This window comes from Camellia sinensis, chromosome 5 (assembly GCF_055761805.1).
Source record: "Camellia sinensis isolate YWXY chromosome 5, ASM5576180v1, whole genome shotgun sequence".
Classification (NCBI taxonomy): Eukaryota; Viridiplantae; Streptophyta; class Magnoliopsida; order Ericales; family Theaceae; genus Camellia; species Camellia sinensis.
Window position 1 is genome coordinate 85,755,369 of NC_138965.1, and position 16,912 is coordinate 85,772,280.

The 16,912-nt window shown below is 42.9% G+C and overlaps 1 protein-coding gene across 1 annotated transcript; it reads right to left on the reverse strand.

The window, feature by feature from the left end:
• Positions 1-1,462: 1,462 nt before the first annotated feature.
• LOC145791507 (uncharacterized) lies at positions 1,463-10,202 on the reverse strand. Its single transcript, XM_082871862.1, has 3 exons — positions 9,552-10,202; positions 9,069-9,458; positions 1,463-1,483 (listed from the first exon to the last, which is right to left on the reverse strand). The coding sequence occupies exons 1-3, from the start codon at positions 10,200-10,202 to the stop codon at positions 1,463-1,465; spliced, it is 1,062 nt and encodes a 353-aa protein (XP_082727988.1).
• Between the last annotated feature and the right edge of the window lie 6,710 nt (positions 10,203-16,912).

Genomic DNA, 16,912 nt, shown 5'->3' on the forward strand with positions numbered 1-16,912 from the left:
TCGACCTCTACTTCAACCAAAAGGTCTGCTGAGGGCCAACCCTCAGGATCTACACAAACAAAGAGGCCAAGGTCATCGTCTGCGACGACCTCGGCTTCAAAGAAGCCCGACGTCCCATGGGCCCCTGATCTATCTCTAGAGGACAGGCCTATCATGGCTAGTGAAAGTACTGATGATATCAACGTTGCTGTCGCCCTTAGTACCGCTCTTCTTCTACCGAATGATTTGGAGCGAAATGCCAAGTTCAGTGAGTATGAAAATTACGCTCTGATGCTCCAACATTCTGCCCAAGTAAGTATTTCTATTTGTTTTTGTGTTTTTTCCTTCTGTTTCTTTCTGAGAACACTTTCTGATACTCTTGTTTTCATTCAGGCTATCCAACATGCCCATTCATTTTCAATGCAATCCTTTGAGAATCGTCAAAGATTGGTTGATATGAAGAGGGAAGCAACTTCAATGAAGAGAGAATTAAGGGCCCTTGAAGTAAAAATGAAAAAACTAGAAGATCAAGCCGAGGCTGCAACGCAGAACCAAACCTTAGCTCTTGAAAAGGCCGAAGCTGCTGAGGCCGTTAAAAAAGTAGCTGAAGCCGAGAAAAGGGAGGCCGAGGCTCAGAAGGTCCAAGCGCAAAAAGAACTTCAACAAGCTCTGGCCACCAAGGAGGCCGAAGTCAAGGAGGCCGATGAAAAGGCCTATGCTCAAGGCATGGCCGACGTTGCAGAAGAATACAAACTTCAAGTCAGGCAGGCATGCAACAGGGGATTTTCCCTTGGTTGGATGTCTCTGATAAAGAAGCTTGATCTCCCTGCTGACTCGCCATTGCGCCAAGTTGATGCTAATCTTCTACCATTTCTTCCTCCAAGTCAAGCTGAGGATGAATCAGAGACCGAGGTAGAAGCTGAGGGTGAAGACGAAGAGAAAGATGAAGGTGAAGCCTTGGTGAGAAAACCCAGGGGCGCAACTGAGGCCAAGTCCTTTCCAGCTGAGCAAATTTTAGACTTAACTCAAGATGAAGTGGGTGATGAGGCTGAAGAAGTGCACAGGGAACCTGTTCAGGGGTGTCCATCATCTGACCTTCTTCTGACTGACAGAAGTCTTGACACAACTTTAGCAGAGATAGATGCCGAAATACGAGCGGAGAAGGTGGCCGAGGATATTCCAGCTGAATCATCCGAGGTTCCAGTTTCTGCTGCTGCTGATGTTCAAGAGTCTTGATTTTCCCTTCTTTCTTTTCTGGATTTTGGACTTTGTTTTTTCTTTTAATTCCTGAACAATGTACATTCCTTCTTATGGCCAATGTGCCTTTTTCAGTATGTAATTGCAACTGTTCTTGCAATGGATATTTTTGATCTTGTGATGTTCTGTTGCTTGCTTTTGTATAGTTCTATACTTAGAAATTTTTGCATGCTTTCTTTGTGCAATCTTCTCGGGGCTACATACCCTGGGTATAACTGCAAGGCTTTTACTTCGGCGAGATACTGACCTGCAAACCTTGTATAAATTCTATCAAGAACTAAACATATACTACTCAATGTATACTTTTGCCATCTTTTAAGTTTTCAATAAGTATTTAAACAATGATTTCGTTCTACCCTACTTGTAAATTGCTACAAATTTCAACAAGTGTTTAAATAATATACTTAACCTTTGCATCGACCTGTTAATTTCCTGTATACCTCAGCGGGTGATCATACGTCGGCTTAACATAGCCTTGTAAATGGCTACAACTTTCAACAAGTGTTAAGCATCTTCTCTAGGGTTCAGACAACCCATATATTGCTATGAGAACTTACGCAATAACCTCGGCCTATCTTCGACTTGTAAATTGCTACAAATTTCAACAAGTGAAGGTAGGGAATCAGCTTGATTCCAACTTGTAAATTGCTACAAATTTCAACAAGTGGATCAAGGAATAACATCGGCTTAGCTTCAACTTGTAAATTGCTACAAATTTCAACAAGTGAAGATAAGGAATCAGCTTGATTCCAACTTGTAAATTGCTACAAATTTTAACAAGTGGATCAAGGAATAACATCGGCTTAACTTCAACTTGTAAATTGCTACAAATTTCAACAAGTGAAGATAAGGAATCAGCTTGATTCCAACTTGTAAATTGCTACAAATTTCAACAAGTGGATCAAGGAATTATATCGGCTTAACTTCAACTTGTAAATTGCTACAAATTTCAACAAGTGAAGATAAGGAATCAGCTTGATTCCAACTTGTAAATTGCTACAAATTTCAACAAGTGGATCGAGGAATAATATCGGCTTAGTTTGCCTGAGTTTGATATGTCTTCAATAACCATTAATCATACGTGTTGAGAGAATTCTGAAAAGACTTTATTGATAATATCGGCCAAACAATGATGTTTATCTAATGATAGAAGAATTTCAAGTTACAAGTATTCCAAGGTCTGGGTAGTGCTTTGCCCTCATTGTCTTCAAGCCGATATGCTCCATTGCCCAATACTGAAGTAACTCTGTAGGGTCCTTCCCAGTTCGGGCCAAGCTTGCCTTCCCTGGGATCCTTCTTGTTTCCGACGACTTTTCTTAGGACTAAGTCGCCAACTTGAAAATCCCTTGGATTAACCTTCTTGTTGTAAGCTCTGGCAAGCTGTTGCTGGTATACTGCAAGCTGAATTGCAGCCTTCTCTCTTCGTTCTTCCAGTAGATCCAGGTCTCGGGCTAAGAGTATGTCATTGGTGCCATTCTCTACTCCCTGGGTTCTGATCCCTGGAATGCCGATCTCCAATGGGATGACTGCTTCTGTGCCATAGGCCATGGCAAAAGGGGATTCTCCCGTTGATCTTCTCGGCGTGGTCCGATATGCCCAAAGTACGTTGGGCAGCTCGTCTACCCACTTTCCCTTTGCTGCTTGGAGCCTCTTCTTTATCCCATCCAGAATTACTTTGTTGGACGCCTCTGCTTGCCCATTACTTTGAGGAAAACTTGGAGTTGAGAAATAGTTTTTGATCTTGAATTTCGCACAGAAGTTTTTGATAAGTTTGCTGTCGAACTGTGTTCCGTTGTCGGCAACTATTGCTCTTGGAATCCCAAATCTGGTGATTATGTTTCGCCAAATAAAATTCTTGACATCCACATCTCGGATTTTGGCAAGAGGTTCTGCCTCTATCCATTTTGTGAAGTAGTCCGTTGCTACCAGTAAATATTTTCTTTGCCCAGTTGCCTGGGGAAGTTGTCCCACCAGATCCATGCCCCATTGGGCAAACGGCCAGGGGCTGGATACTGGGTTTAGGTCGGCAGCTGGCTGATGTATCAAAGGTGCAAACCTTTGACATTGCTCACATCTCTTTACATAGGCTTCGGCATCCTTTTGCATATAGGGCCACCAATACCCCTGGGTAATGGCCCTATGGGCTAACGATCTGCCCCCGGCATGGCTTCCACAAATTCCTTCATGGATCTCATAAAGAAAATCTTCAACCTGCAAAGGGTGTACGCACCTTAAAAGTGGTCCAGTGAAGGACCTCCTGTAAAGATGGCCTTCCGCTGTTAGGCTGAATCTGGCGGATTTCAGCCTAATTTTATGTGCTTCTTTGTGGTCTTCTGGCAGCTTCCCTTCTTTTAGGAACGCAATGATTGCATCCATCCAGCTTGGTCCGAGGCCCACGCACATTGTTTCTTGTTCGGTGCTCTGTTTATCTATACTCGGGGCCGACATGTAGTCGATCATAATTGTCCTTGTTTTTCCAGTTTGAATTGAACTGGCCAGGTTGGCTAATGCGTCGGCATGGGTGTTGTCATCTCGGCTGACTTGGAGTAATCTGCAGTTCTGAAATAGGGCCGCCAGTCGGATGACTTCCTTTGCATATGCCGACATTCTTTCGTCTCTGGCTGCAAATTCTCCTGTTGACTGGTTAACAATTAATTGCGAATCACAAAAAACAATTACCTCGTCTGCCTCTGCTGCTGCTGCTAGCTTTAGTCCTGCAATTAATGCCTCGTATTCTGCTTCGTTATTGGAGGCTTTGAACCCCAGTCGGATGGATTGTTCTACAATCTCTCCGTCTGGAGATATCAGCAGCACTCCTGCTCCTGCTCCCTGGCGGTTTGAACTTCCATCGACATATAGTCTGAACGAATCGCCGATGTAGATGCTGCATGGTCTGAGCCTTTCTTTCTCTTGCTGTTTTGTCTTTGACTGGGTTTCTTTTTGTTTGTCGGGGTGATGCTCATCTCGGCTCGACGGAGCCTGAGGTGCGATGGCTTCAGGTGTGAGTTCTGCGACGAAGTCGGCCAAAACTTGGCCCTTTATTGCTGTTCTTGGCCTGAATTCTAGGTCAAACTGTCCCAGTGTTACTGCCCATTTTGCTATCCTTCCTGTTAAGTCTCCTTGATGTAATAAGGACTTCAATGGGTGCTCTGTTAGAACCACAATCTTGTGTGCCTGGAAGTAATGGCTTAGTTTCTTTGAGGCCATTACCAAGGCTAGCATTAATTTTTCCAGTGGTAGGTACCTTGTTTCTGCGTTAGCCAAAGTCTTGCTTACATAATAGACAGCTTTCTGCTCCCCTTTTTCCTCGCGGATTAGCACTGCACTGACTGCGTGTTCAGAGACTGCTAAGTACAAAAATAATTCTTCTCCTGGAACAGGGTTAGAAAGGACCGGGGTTGTGGTCAGGTACTTTTTCAGATCGGCTAAGGCTGCTTCACATTCTTCGGTCCACAGGAAGTCTGTGGCTTTTTTTACCAGGTTAAAGAAGGGTCTGCACTTGTCCGAGCTTCTGCTGATGAATCGGTTCAGGGCTGCGGCCCTTCCAGTGAGCATTTGGACTTGCTTTGCCGATGTTGGGCTCTGTAGCTCCAGGATGGCTTTGATTTGGTCTGGGCTGGCCTCTATGCCCTTTCTTGTTACCAGATAGCCTAGGAATTTACCTGACCCAACTCCGAAGGCACACTTTGCGGCGTTGAGTCGGAGCCGATATCTTTTGAGTATGTCAAAGACCTCTTTTAGGTCGGCAAGATGACCTTTTGACTCCTTGGTCTTTACGACCATGTCATCAATGTAAACTTCTACTGTTTTGCCGATCAGATGTTTAAACATCTTTGTTACTAACCTCTGATAGGTTGCTCCTGCGTTTTTCAGCCCAAAAGGCATTACCTTATAACAGTACAGGCCTTTCGGGGTGATGAACGCGGTCTTCTCCTCATCTGGAGGGTACATAGCAATCTGGTGGTACCCTCTGTATGCGTCTAAAAAACTCATCCTTTCGTGTCCCGAAGTGGCGTCAACCAGTTGGTCGATTTTGGGCAGAGGGAAACTGTCCTTGGGGCAAGCTTTGTTGAGGCTGGTAAAATCCACACAAACCCTCCACTTGCCATTTTTCTTTTTTACTACTACTGTGTTGGACAGCCACGTTGGGTACTGGACTTCTCGGATTGCCCTGGCTTCAAGGAGTTTGTCTACCTCTTCCTCCACTGCTTCGACGTGTAATAACGTCGGTCTTCTGGCTCGTTGAATCACTGGTTTTGCCGATCTGTCGACATTCAAACTGTGGCAAGTGACCTCGGGGTCAATGCCAGGCATTTCATAGGGTGTCCAGGCAAATGCCTCTATGTTTGCCCTTAAAAAATCTTCTAGTTCTTTTTCTTCTTCTTTGGCTAGGCCGGAGCCGAGAAGAAAAAATCGTTCTTCGTCGCCCTCCTGGACGAAGATTTTCTTTAGTGCTTCTTCGCTTTTCTCGGTCGGTTCTTTCCCGACGTCTTCCAGGACTTCCATGTCTCCATCTTCAACTTCTGCTTTCTTTGGCTCCTGTATACTACAGGTGGACTTTATTGCTGCCATGGAGCAATTTTTGGCTTGTAGTTGATCCCCTCTTACTTCTTCAATCCCATGCTCCGTTGGGAACCGGAGTAGTTGATGCAACGTCGAGGGAACTGCCCCCATTGCATGCAACCACGGTCTTCCAAGGATGATGTTGTATGGTGAGGGTGTGTCAATGACCAGGAATTCTGTCCTGATCTTCTTAGTGCCGGCTTGTACCTCTAAGCTTGTTGCACCCAGTGGCCATGTTGGCGTTCCATTAAAGCCGACCATCGGGCCGCTGGATTGCTCTAGGTCATCGGGGTGAAGGCCTAGCTCTCTGTAACATCTGACGTACATGATGTCACAGGAGCTGCCTTGGTCTATTAGGATGCGTTTTACTTGGCATTCCCCAACCTGGAGGGATACTACCAAGGCATCATTATGCGGATGTTGGACCAGTTCTAGGTCGGCTTCGGTAAAGGCTATCATTGGCCCTTGGCATTCTTCTGGCCGATGTCTCTTGTCCCCAATTTGGTGGATATGCTGTAAATGTCTTACCCTCTGGGTTTCTCCTCTGACCTCGTTTTCGTTGACCCTTGAGTGGATCACATTGACCACCCTTGGTTCTCCTGCCTGTGGTCGCTGTGCTGGGGGAGGGGGTGCTGCTGGTGCTTGAGGCAACCTTGCCTGTTCTTCCCTTGTTCTGGCCTCATCGACCAGGTCCCTCAGAAGGCCTTGCCTTACTAGGTCCTCCAAGTGTGCTTTTAAGGCCCTGCAACCTTGAGTTGGATGCCCTCCTTCATTGTGGTAGGCACAACGTCTGCCGACGTTTTTTCCCATGAATTCCCCTGGTGCTCTTTCTGGAGCCCTGAAATATGGTTGATTCCGAATCCGATCCAAGATTTTATGGATGGGGATCCGGAATACCGTGGTTACCGCCTGTTTATTTCTTAATTCTATTTCTTGCCTGGTGAGTCCGTTGTTGACTCGGCCTCGCTTTGGCGAGCCGTTTCCCTTTTCTTGCTTCACCTCTTTGTTTCCCGACGTATCTTCCTCGGCCCTTGCGTATTTCTCAATTCGTGCCATGAGTTCTTCCATGCTCTTTGGTAGTGTTTTTGCCAAAGACTTCCGTAGTGGGCAGTCATCTTTCAGGCCGTTCTTGAAAGACACGACTGCTACTTCCTGGTTGCATTCAGGTATTCGGTTGAACACCTCGTAGTATCTCTTCGCATAGGCCCTAAGGCCTTCTTCTTTGGTTATTCTTAGAGCCATCAAAGCATCAACCCTCAGGGGTTGCAGCTTGTTGGTCACGAACCTGGCCACAAACATCTCGGCCAGGACTTCCCATGTCTTTATACTTCCTTTCGGTAACTTGTGGAACCAATCAGATGCAATTTCTCCAAAGGATGAGGGGAATACCTTGCAGAGCAATGGTTCGTTCCCGCTATATAGTGCCATTGAATTTAGGTATAGCCCAACATGAAAGTTTGGATCTGATTTACCGTCATAGATTTGGAACCTCGGCATACTGAACCTCTTGGGTGGTTCGAATTTGTCCAGTTCTACCGAGAAGGCTGTCTTCGGTTTTACTGGGGAGTTTACCTCGGCCTCTGCATTTTGCTGCCTCCTCTTGAGGTAGTCCCTTAAGTCTTCTTTGCTCCTCCCTGGAGCTCGGCTGTCTTTCGATTTTAGTCTTTTTGGTATACTGCTCTCGGCCTCGAGGTGGGTCCGTTTGGGTCTCTCTTCATGGGTTGTGTCAAAGTGGAGTACTTGCCCCTGAACATGTCGATGTTCTTTGGGGTCTGGATTCTTCATGTTTTGCGTCCTTCGGGACTCTTCTTGCCTCGGCCTTTCTCGTCCGACTTCCCTGGAAGGCCGGTGAGAATGCCTTCCGCTCCTGGTATGTTGAGGGGCCTCGGGGATTGTTTTTCCTCCACCCTTCTGGGTGTTGGTTGCTGGCATTGGCGTATCTTGCAGCGGGTATGGTGGTTGCATAACATTGTTCTGCATCATGAAGTTGACGACCGACTGGAGGTCCGCCAACTTGTTTGCTAGTTCCTTTACTTCCTCGTCTCTGCGTAGGCACCTGTCCCTCCATACCTGGAGGTTGTCTTCATTGTAGTATTTTCCTTGGTTTGATCTTTTTGTTGTGTCACCTTCCTGGATATCGTTGTTCTCCCTGTGACCCTGGTCACGGGCTTCTGTATTGTGATTGTCTCCTTCGGCGTCAAGGTTAATCGGTCTGCTGCTTCCAGAAGGAGCATCGTCCCCAGCGTTTCCTTGCTGTCCGTTACTGGCCATCTATTCTTCCTTCGTTCCCACAGACGGCGCCAAATTGTGTGGGTAAAAATCTGACCACACTGCCCGTTTAGTGATCAGCAGCTAAGCACCGGCAGAATAGATGGTTCCAGCAACCTGTAACAGAAAAGAAAAGCTCCGGCGGTGGTTCTTCCACCCGGGGGCACTCCGACGATCAAGTCAGTATGATTCTCAAGGATAATCAAGTATTAAACTGAATACTCAAAGTATGAATTACATACCTTAGACCCACGGGGGTGCCTTTCTTTTATAATGTACTCAATCCAAGTCCAACTAGAAGTATGACTTCTATGAACTCCAATCTTAGTGCTTACTCTGGACTCTTTAAGGGATAGAGATAAACTCCCTAAGAGCTTTATCCTTATCTTAACTAAGTCCCCTCTTTGCCTTAGGACTCTTGTCCCTTATCTTCGGACTCCGACATCTTCGGAGATGACCTCGGCTTCTCCGAGATTACCTCGGCTTCTCCGAGATTACCTCGGCTTAACTACCAGGGCACGTGGCACCTCGGCTGACACGTCGGCGTCACCATGCCACGTGTTGGTATTCAAAAAATATGTCCCCACACCCCTTGTCGGACGAAACTCCACTGTCGGTTGCCCATTGATCAAGACGGAGTAAGACACCGTTGAAATACATCGCATGATAAGCTCAACAAATCTAGTCGGCATACCCATACGCTCCATAACCCCTTTAAGAAACCCCCACTCAACTCGGTCATAGGCTTTGCTCATGTCAAGCTTGAGTGCAAAACAACCCTCTTTGCCATGCCTTTTATTTTTCATGAAATGAAACATCTCGAAAGCCGTCAAAACATTGTCACTAATCAAACGGCCCTCAATAAAAGCACTATGATTTAGGGAGATCACAGATGGGAGCACCACCTTCAACCGGTTCGCCAGCACTTTGCTCACAACTTTGTAAATCACATTACATAGGCTAATTGGCCGAAACTCCGCCATCCGGCGCACCTCTTTTACCTTCGGAATGAGGACTATGAACGTATCATTGATGAGCCCCACATCATCAGATCCATTCAGTATGCCGAGAACCGCTCGGGTTACATGAACCCCAACTACCGGCCAAAAACGCTGATAGAAAAGCGCATGTTTCCCATCTGGACCAGGAGCTTTCGTAGGATGCATCTGATGTAAAGCCTGCCATACCTCATCAGCAGTAAAGTCTCTGTCTAAGCCTGAACCAACATTAGTCGGTACCCGTGAAGTGATTGCCTCAAGAACTCCATCCAATCCCCTCTTACCGTGGGATGTAAATAATTGCTCAAAATAATCCACCACAATGCTCCGCAATCCAGAGTCCTCAGTGCACCACTGACCGCGCGCATCCTCCAAACCCAAAATATGCTTCTTCTGATGCCGTTAAGAAGCCTTAGCATGAAAAAAAGACGTGTTACGGTCTCCATCCCGCAACCAGTTTGTTCGAGCACGCTGAAACCAGAACACCTCCTCTCGCTCAAGGAGTTCATCAACCTCATGCCGTAATGTGGTCCGAGCCAACTGGGCACTGTCGGACCATATGTCCACATTCTCAATTTTCTGTAACTCTTGTACCTTGTCCCGAACTCTCCGTCGGACATCCCCAAATTTAGATCGACTCCAAGAAAGTAACCCTGAACGTACATTCTCTAAATTACGACGTAATCCCCGCACTGTGTGATCCCCCTCTATCGCCCAACTATTATGAACTATGTCCTTACACTCCTCCTCCCGCAGCCACATGGCCTCAAAACGATAGATCGAAGACCTCCAGCCTTGATTATGAGAAGGCGGCTTATTACCCACAATATCAATCAGTAATGGAACATGATCTGAAGTCGTACAAACAAGATGGAACACAGTAGTGTTTGGAAAAGCTCTCTTCCAAGCCACATTAGCCAGCCCACGATCCAATCTTTCACGCACCAACCCATCCTGCCTATGATTACACCATGTAAACTTTGCACCAACAAACCCCAAATCAACAAGTCTGCAATCATGAACAACGCTGCGAAACGCATCAATTTGCCGTTGGTGACGCTGACCCATTCCACTTTTCTCATGACTAAATAAAAGTTCATTGAAGTCCCCAACGATCATCCAGGGCAAATCCGACATACCATCCAACCGACGCATCAACTGCCAAGAAGCCTCCCTCTGGGATCCGTCCAGATTGCCGTAAAACCCAATAAATCACCACGGAATCAATCCAAGTCCAGAGTCCACCACAACATCAATATGACCACACGAGTAGCTTTTAATGGACAGTTGCACGTCATTCTTCCAGAGTAACGCCAATCCTCCTGATCGCCCAACGCGATCTACCGAAAAGGCTCCAGATAGACCCAACTTACACCGCAATACTTCAATTCGCTTCGAATCACAAAGAGTTTTGGAAAGGAACACCAAACTAGGATCTTTTAACTTCAACACCCGCTGAAGATCCCAAACTGTCCGCAGGTTCCCAAGCCCACGGCAGTTCCAGCTTAGACAACTCATTGGAATCGGCGGGGCTACGCCGCAGCCACCGCCGTTGCATTTTGCTCATCATCGGTTACCCCCACGTCGAGAGCGGATTTCAACTTCTTTGAGAACCCACTGCCATCTACCGGTGACCTTGACGAACTTAAGACCCCCTTACGCTTACATTCCGCAGTTGGCGTAACCACCCCATCACCACAGCCTGCCCGAGCTAACCGCTTCCAGTTTTTCTTGGTCGTTGCCTGCAAACCCAGATCTGCCCCACATCCCACAGCAGCAGTAGACAGCCCATCAGCAACAAGCTTGGGACTATGGGCTCCCTCCAAACGTAGGCCACAACTAGAAGAAACACGTTTAACATCTAACATACTCAGGTCAGAGCCCACAACCCCCAACTGAGGCCCATCAAAAACCCCAATATTACAACCTGGCATAGCTGGGTCCACAAGGTTCAAAGATGGCCCTATTTCTTCCCGCCCTGCCAGATTTTGAAAGTGTGGAGATTGCACCACGTCAGGCAAATCCCCATCCAAACCGCAAGTTTTGGCTCTAACTCCCACTAGCGATATTCTGGGTCCTGTTGTCAAACTTAACGGGTCTAACCATTTTTGGCCAAACCCGTTTCCCTCCTCCTTCCCCTGCACCGGAGTGGTTCCCATTGCGCGAACAAAACTCTGGCTATGACCTCCAGAGGACTCGCCGTCGTCCTGAGCAGAAGCCGGTGGCCTATCTGAAACACCACCCCCTGACATGGACATCCTCTTCCGTCTCTGACCAATGACAGTGTCTGCCCGCAACCACGAACCATACTGGACATGAGAGTCGTCGTGTGCACTGTGACCGATCAACTTAAGGTCACACTCTCGTTGATTATGTCCCAGAATACCACAGGCAAAGCAGAAATTGGGAAGCCTCTCATACTTGAAGGGGACCCACACTGGGTCCTTTTGCCCCAAAGTAATCTTCATGCCCCGTCGCAGAGGCTTGTTAACATTGATCGCAACCCGAATCCGAAGCGATTTGCCTCAATCCACAAATGGCTTAGACTCGGAATAATTTAGTTCAATTAGTGTACTTTGTTTCTTTCGATTGTAGGGTACTACATTACTTGATTAATAAAGTTTACTTTTGCCAATTACTTTTCTCAAGTTCCAATTACTTGTCTATCAAGCCATTTAAATTAGGGCTGAGCAAGAAATCCGTAAAATCCGTAATCCGATCCAGTCCAGTCCAATCCGATAGGTTTGGATTGGTTTTTCGAATCCGTGGTTCGGTTCCGGATTGAAGAATTAAAAATCCGTAGTCCACGGATTGGTTCCGGATTGAACCTCACGGTTCCAGATTGGAACCGATCCGGACCGTATACAAATAGTCTATATTTTTATTATACATCCTCCCCCATAGTATCTTCTCTTATTCTATATAAAATCTAAACTCAAACCTAAACCTCGTATAATATCTTCTTTTATTACTTTTGTTTTTTAGTTTTTAGTTTTAATTTGTAATGGTCTAAATACTTATGATGAAACTAGTTTTTTTATGATTGTTTAAATTCTAGAACATTATGTCGCTATTATAAAAAAACATGTTGCTATTGTAGAACTAATATAGCGCTATGTTTATATTTTTATAAAATTAAAGTATTATATATATATATATATATTTTTTTTGTTATTTAATTATGTGAATCCGTGGTCCTAAACCGATCCAATCCGTGTTGAAATGGATTGGTTCGGATTGGTTCCAAGATTTAAACGGATCGGATTGGTTCCGATTTTTCAGGAACCGTAGATAACGGATTGGTCCTGGTTTTATCCCAATCCGATCCAATCCGGACCATGCTCACCCCTAATTTAAATCATGTACACAATTGTGTGGCCATTATGCCTTGTGAAATTTGGGTTAAGGCCTATCGATTCATAGCCTACTAAAAATTTCACTAACACTAATTCAATCGGATTTTGTTCACGATCTCGTTTCATCTCATTTTGAATTTATATATGGTTCATATTGTATTGATGTGTCATAAATAAATAAAAAAATTTAAAAAACCTATTTTTGGTTATAAATACAAAGTATATGAAAACATTTAAAAATTTCCTCACAAGTTAACCTTTAGTAGATGAAATTATTAATATATTTTTTTATTTATTAATTTTAACTTAATTTCATTTCTCCAATTTAAAAAAAAAGCTAAACCTTTAGTTCTTATTTATTTATTTATTTTGTTTATTAAAATTGACTTCAAAATAAGAAATAAAAGAGAAGATTATTTAAAAATCCAATCTAGCAATTGTATAAGACATTAGGTCCAATGAATATTTTTTGTTAGTGAGAGATCCACCATTTATAAAATACTTTGGTGAAAAGTCATTTTGTTGTTTTGAAGGACATTTTTTTTTAAATTTTACCCCTTAATTTATCTGTTGACTTTTTTTGACTATATGTTTAATTTTTTTCGACTATTTGTTCAAATTTATGTCTATCTATTCAAAAATTTTAACTATCTGTTCAAATTTATGTCTATCTATTCAAAAGTTTTAACTATATGTTCAAATTTATATCTATCGGTTCAAAATTTTTAACTATTTATTCAAATATCTGTCCAAATTTGCTTATTTGTTCAATTTTTTTTCTTGAAATTCTTCTATATGTTTAATTTTTTTTTCTTCTATTTGTTGAAATACAAAGCCAAACCAAATAATTTAGCCAAACCAAACCCTATCTGTTAATTTTTTTTTCTATCTAATCAAATCTCTCTCTTCTCAATCTCTTTCTTTTCCCTTATCTGTTGCAATCTGTTTGGTCATCATCATTATGATCAATCAAGAATTGCCACAAAAAAAAAAAAAAAAATTGAATAGATCACCAGATCTAATAAATACACCATTGAACAGGAACTTATAAAATAAAATTCAACATCTCTTCATCAATCTTCATCATCCTAACACTACAATTTATCAAAATTCAATCCAATTTTAGATTAGTCAACAATCAACAATAGTTGGTTTGTGGATATTTTGGGACTTTACTTGATTTGAAACATAGTTGAACCAAGAATCGTATACAGACCCTCCATGCAATAAAAGGCTCTTGAAGTTGTAAATTGACTGATTTACACTATTTTCCTTTGTGTTGTCATCTAGGTTGGTCTCATTTGAGGTTTCAATTTATTTTTGTTTCATTTTTCTTCTTCTTTTTTAACTTTTGTTCCCCTTCAACTAGATGGAATGGAACTAGGAGATTGAACACAATGATACCGAATAAACAAGCTTCAATTGCATTGGCCGATTCATGCCTAGAACATCATATAGAAGGAATAACCATTCAACGTAGGTCCCTACTGTGAAGCCATGATTAATTATCAAATATATAGCTAATTAGATATATATATATATATATACATGTATAGATAAAGAAATGAAAATCAAGTAGGAAGTGGACAAAGATAAGAGTGAGAAAGTGAATACCTTTGAAGAAAATCAGGCTGATCAAGGAGTCCAGATCCGATGTAGATTAAGTAGTTTCGATCGCCCAAATCAACCTCAATGATAGTAGGAATGTTGGAAGCCATTTTACTTGATGGCTGGGCCTTAACCCAAGTTATTGAACTTGTCGACACCCTCATTTGACAAGCATTCAAAGTACAAGCACTGTTCCGGTTCAATTGATAGAAGAGAGAAGAATATCGAAGAGAGACTGAATCAGAGTTGCAGAACCAGAAGAAGAATCAACGGTGGTACATGGGGTTTTGGAGAGAAATAGGTGGTCCAGAATGTATGTCACCGCTGCCATAACCAACGACGAGAAGACAATGTCGGTCGAGACATCGAATAGGAGGCCTAGATTTCACGATCTACAGCAGTGAAGGAGGGCGGTGGAAGAGTAGTGGGGGACGAGAGATTCAAAAATGAGAGAAGAGAAGATGAGAGAGAAGGTGATTCAGGGTTGAGGTTTGGTGATTTCCGCTGGCGATGGTTATAGCGGCGGCGGAATAGAAGAAGGAAACCCTAGATCGAAGAGAAGAAAGAGAGAAGAGAAAGGTTGTTTAGGGTTTGATTTGAGAAATAATATACATATATATACATGGGTAGTTTGGTCATTTTAGTAGAGCTTGTTCTTATGGACGAAGTATTTTACAGTGTGGACCTTTGGACAAAGAAAATTCAAAATTAGATTTATGGACTGAGTGCCCTAAATAAAAAGACCATATTATCTCAAATAGAAAGTAAAATGACTATATTGATCTTAAATTATTTTTTATTTTTTATTTGATTGCATGGAGTTACGTAAGAGATTTAAACATGTCATAATATCCCTTCATGAAACTAAAATTAAAGGTGGAACTAATCTTCCATTAAATATGTTATCAAGGTGTTTGCACCCATTTTTGTTGAGTTCCTGTCAACAGGTTGATCAGTTAGATGATGACATGTGGTAGGATCAAAATAGAAGTCTTACATTAGTCAAAAGGACAAGTGGCATTGGAGGAGTTAGACACGTGCATGAGATGGCGCAGATTGTGGAGCAATTATCAGGCTAAGTCATGGGCTTAGTGGGCCACTTGCAAAAGGGACCAGATGTAAGATGAGGACATGGCTCTGTCGATGAGGGACAAAAGTAGTTGAGGAACATGTGGCAACATGAAAGAAAGATGGTTCGATAGGTAGAGAGGAAGAATTGGTGAAGTTTGTGGGTTAGGAAATAAAGGAGTAGTTGCAGCAGTTATGCAGTGGCAGTTGCAGGATTCAGAGAGATCATGTAGTCAAGGGCCAAAGAAAATGGGAAAGTGTAAACGCAAGAGTTGCCAAAGATAAAGGGACATCAACAACTCAACAACACTTAGGTTTTAGGCTTAGGAGTAGTTTTATAACTTAGGAGTAGTTTCTCTATAAAGTGTACTTTGTAACTTTGTGAACTTTGGTAGTTTTATTATGAAATTACCATGTGTTTACTCCATCCCTCTTGTCAATTGTAGTTTATTCCAAAGAAGCCCTTGTACTTTCAAGGCAATTTGAACCAAATACATAGTCGCTTGATCTATTTGTTGAATTATTTGTGTGAATTATTGTTTAATTCATGTCGATTGGGAGTTAGCATAATGTTTACTAACAATTTTTGGCATGCCCAATGGGACCACGTCATAATTTGGAACAATGATAAAGGCAAAGAAACAGATTGACTGGCATTCGGAGAAGAGGTCAGTTGAGTGAGAAGAGGAAGAAGTAGACTAGGATTTGGTTTTGGTTAATGGAGGTAGTGCTCAACATGTGAGCCATGTAGTGGCTCCAAAAGGCCAGATGAGTGGCCAAGCATTGAGCACACAAAACTAAACAAGTGGCCATGCTAAAATCCCCACATGAGTTTTGGTTGCGTAATTAAGAGAGGCTATGGCAAACCAATCACTTGAGGAAAATCAAATCCTCTTAGGAGTGGCTATGTGACACCCAACACTTCATGCACATGCATATCACGTCATTTATGTGTGTTAATCTCATGTTATGTACTTATTTGCATGAACTAGAACTTGGGAGGAGTATAGGAGAAGGAGAAGTTAGTTAAGGTTGCTTTAGTAACAGTGGTAGTACTTAGGAGTAAAGTGACATCCAGTTTCAGAGAAGAGATGTGTTCTCTAATGGAGTTTGGAAATCGAAGAAGATGTTCATTGTGTTCATCTTCTTTAGCAGCCTTGGATTTTTTTGGAGCCATTTTTTAGGGTTTAAAGTGATTGAAGGTTTGTTGTGAGGATTGCGAAGTAGGAAAGGAAGAGCTGAAATAAGATGAAGTTGAAAAGTTCAGGCTTTTATAGTTTGGGTTGGGTCCAGTGCTTGGACGGGTTGAAATTAAATATTTTCTTTATTTGGGCCCAAAAGGAAGATTTGTTTAAGTTAAATAAATAATAATTATATCAGACTACATATCACTCGCTATCACAAAATTATTTACCATTATCATTGTCATGAATATGAGTTTGTGTTGAATAAACTGGCTTACTAATTTGAGATGAGGAAGAAGTGTCTATACCTTTTAATTTATTTTGAGTAGTTAGGAGGTTTCCCTTTGGTATCAGAGCCACTGATTGATGAGTTATTTTTGATTAAATCTTCTATGTTTTAATTTCTATACATTTAAAATGATAATAATTCCTATATCCAACCTGTCAACCCATTGTTGCACACTAATCAATCTAGTCAACAGATACTGAATTCTTGGTACTATTCCCAAACCTAGTTACACCTCTACTCTTGCCATTGACCCCTTTGCTTCCCAGTCAATTACGCCCATGCCTCTTAATTATCCATACCGGCCAACATCAAGAACAAATTATCTTCTTAAACCTCAATCAA

Bases quoted from the DNA above. Each gene is read 5' to 3' on its own strand.
- LOC145791507 (XM_082871862.1), bottom strand. From the start codon at position 10,202: ATGTCGGATTTGCCCTGGATGATCGTTGGGGACTTCAATGAACTTTTA. The intron at 9,459-9,551 runs GTGTTCTGGTTT...TAACGGCATCAG, and splicing joins AACTCCTTGAGCGAGAGGAG to AAGAAGCATATTTTGGGTTT. The intron at 1,484-9,068 runs GTAAAAGAGGTG...CAAGGTTTGCAG, and splicing joins TCATAGTCCTCATTCCGAAG to GTCAGTATCTCGCCGAAGTA.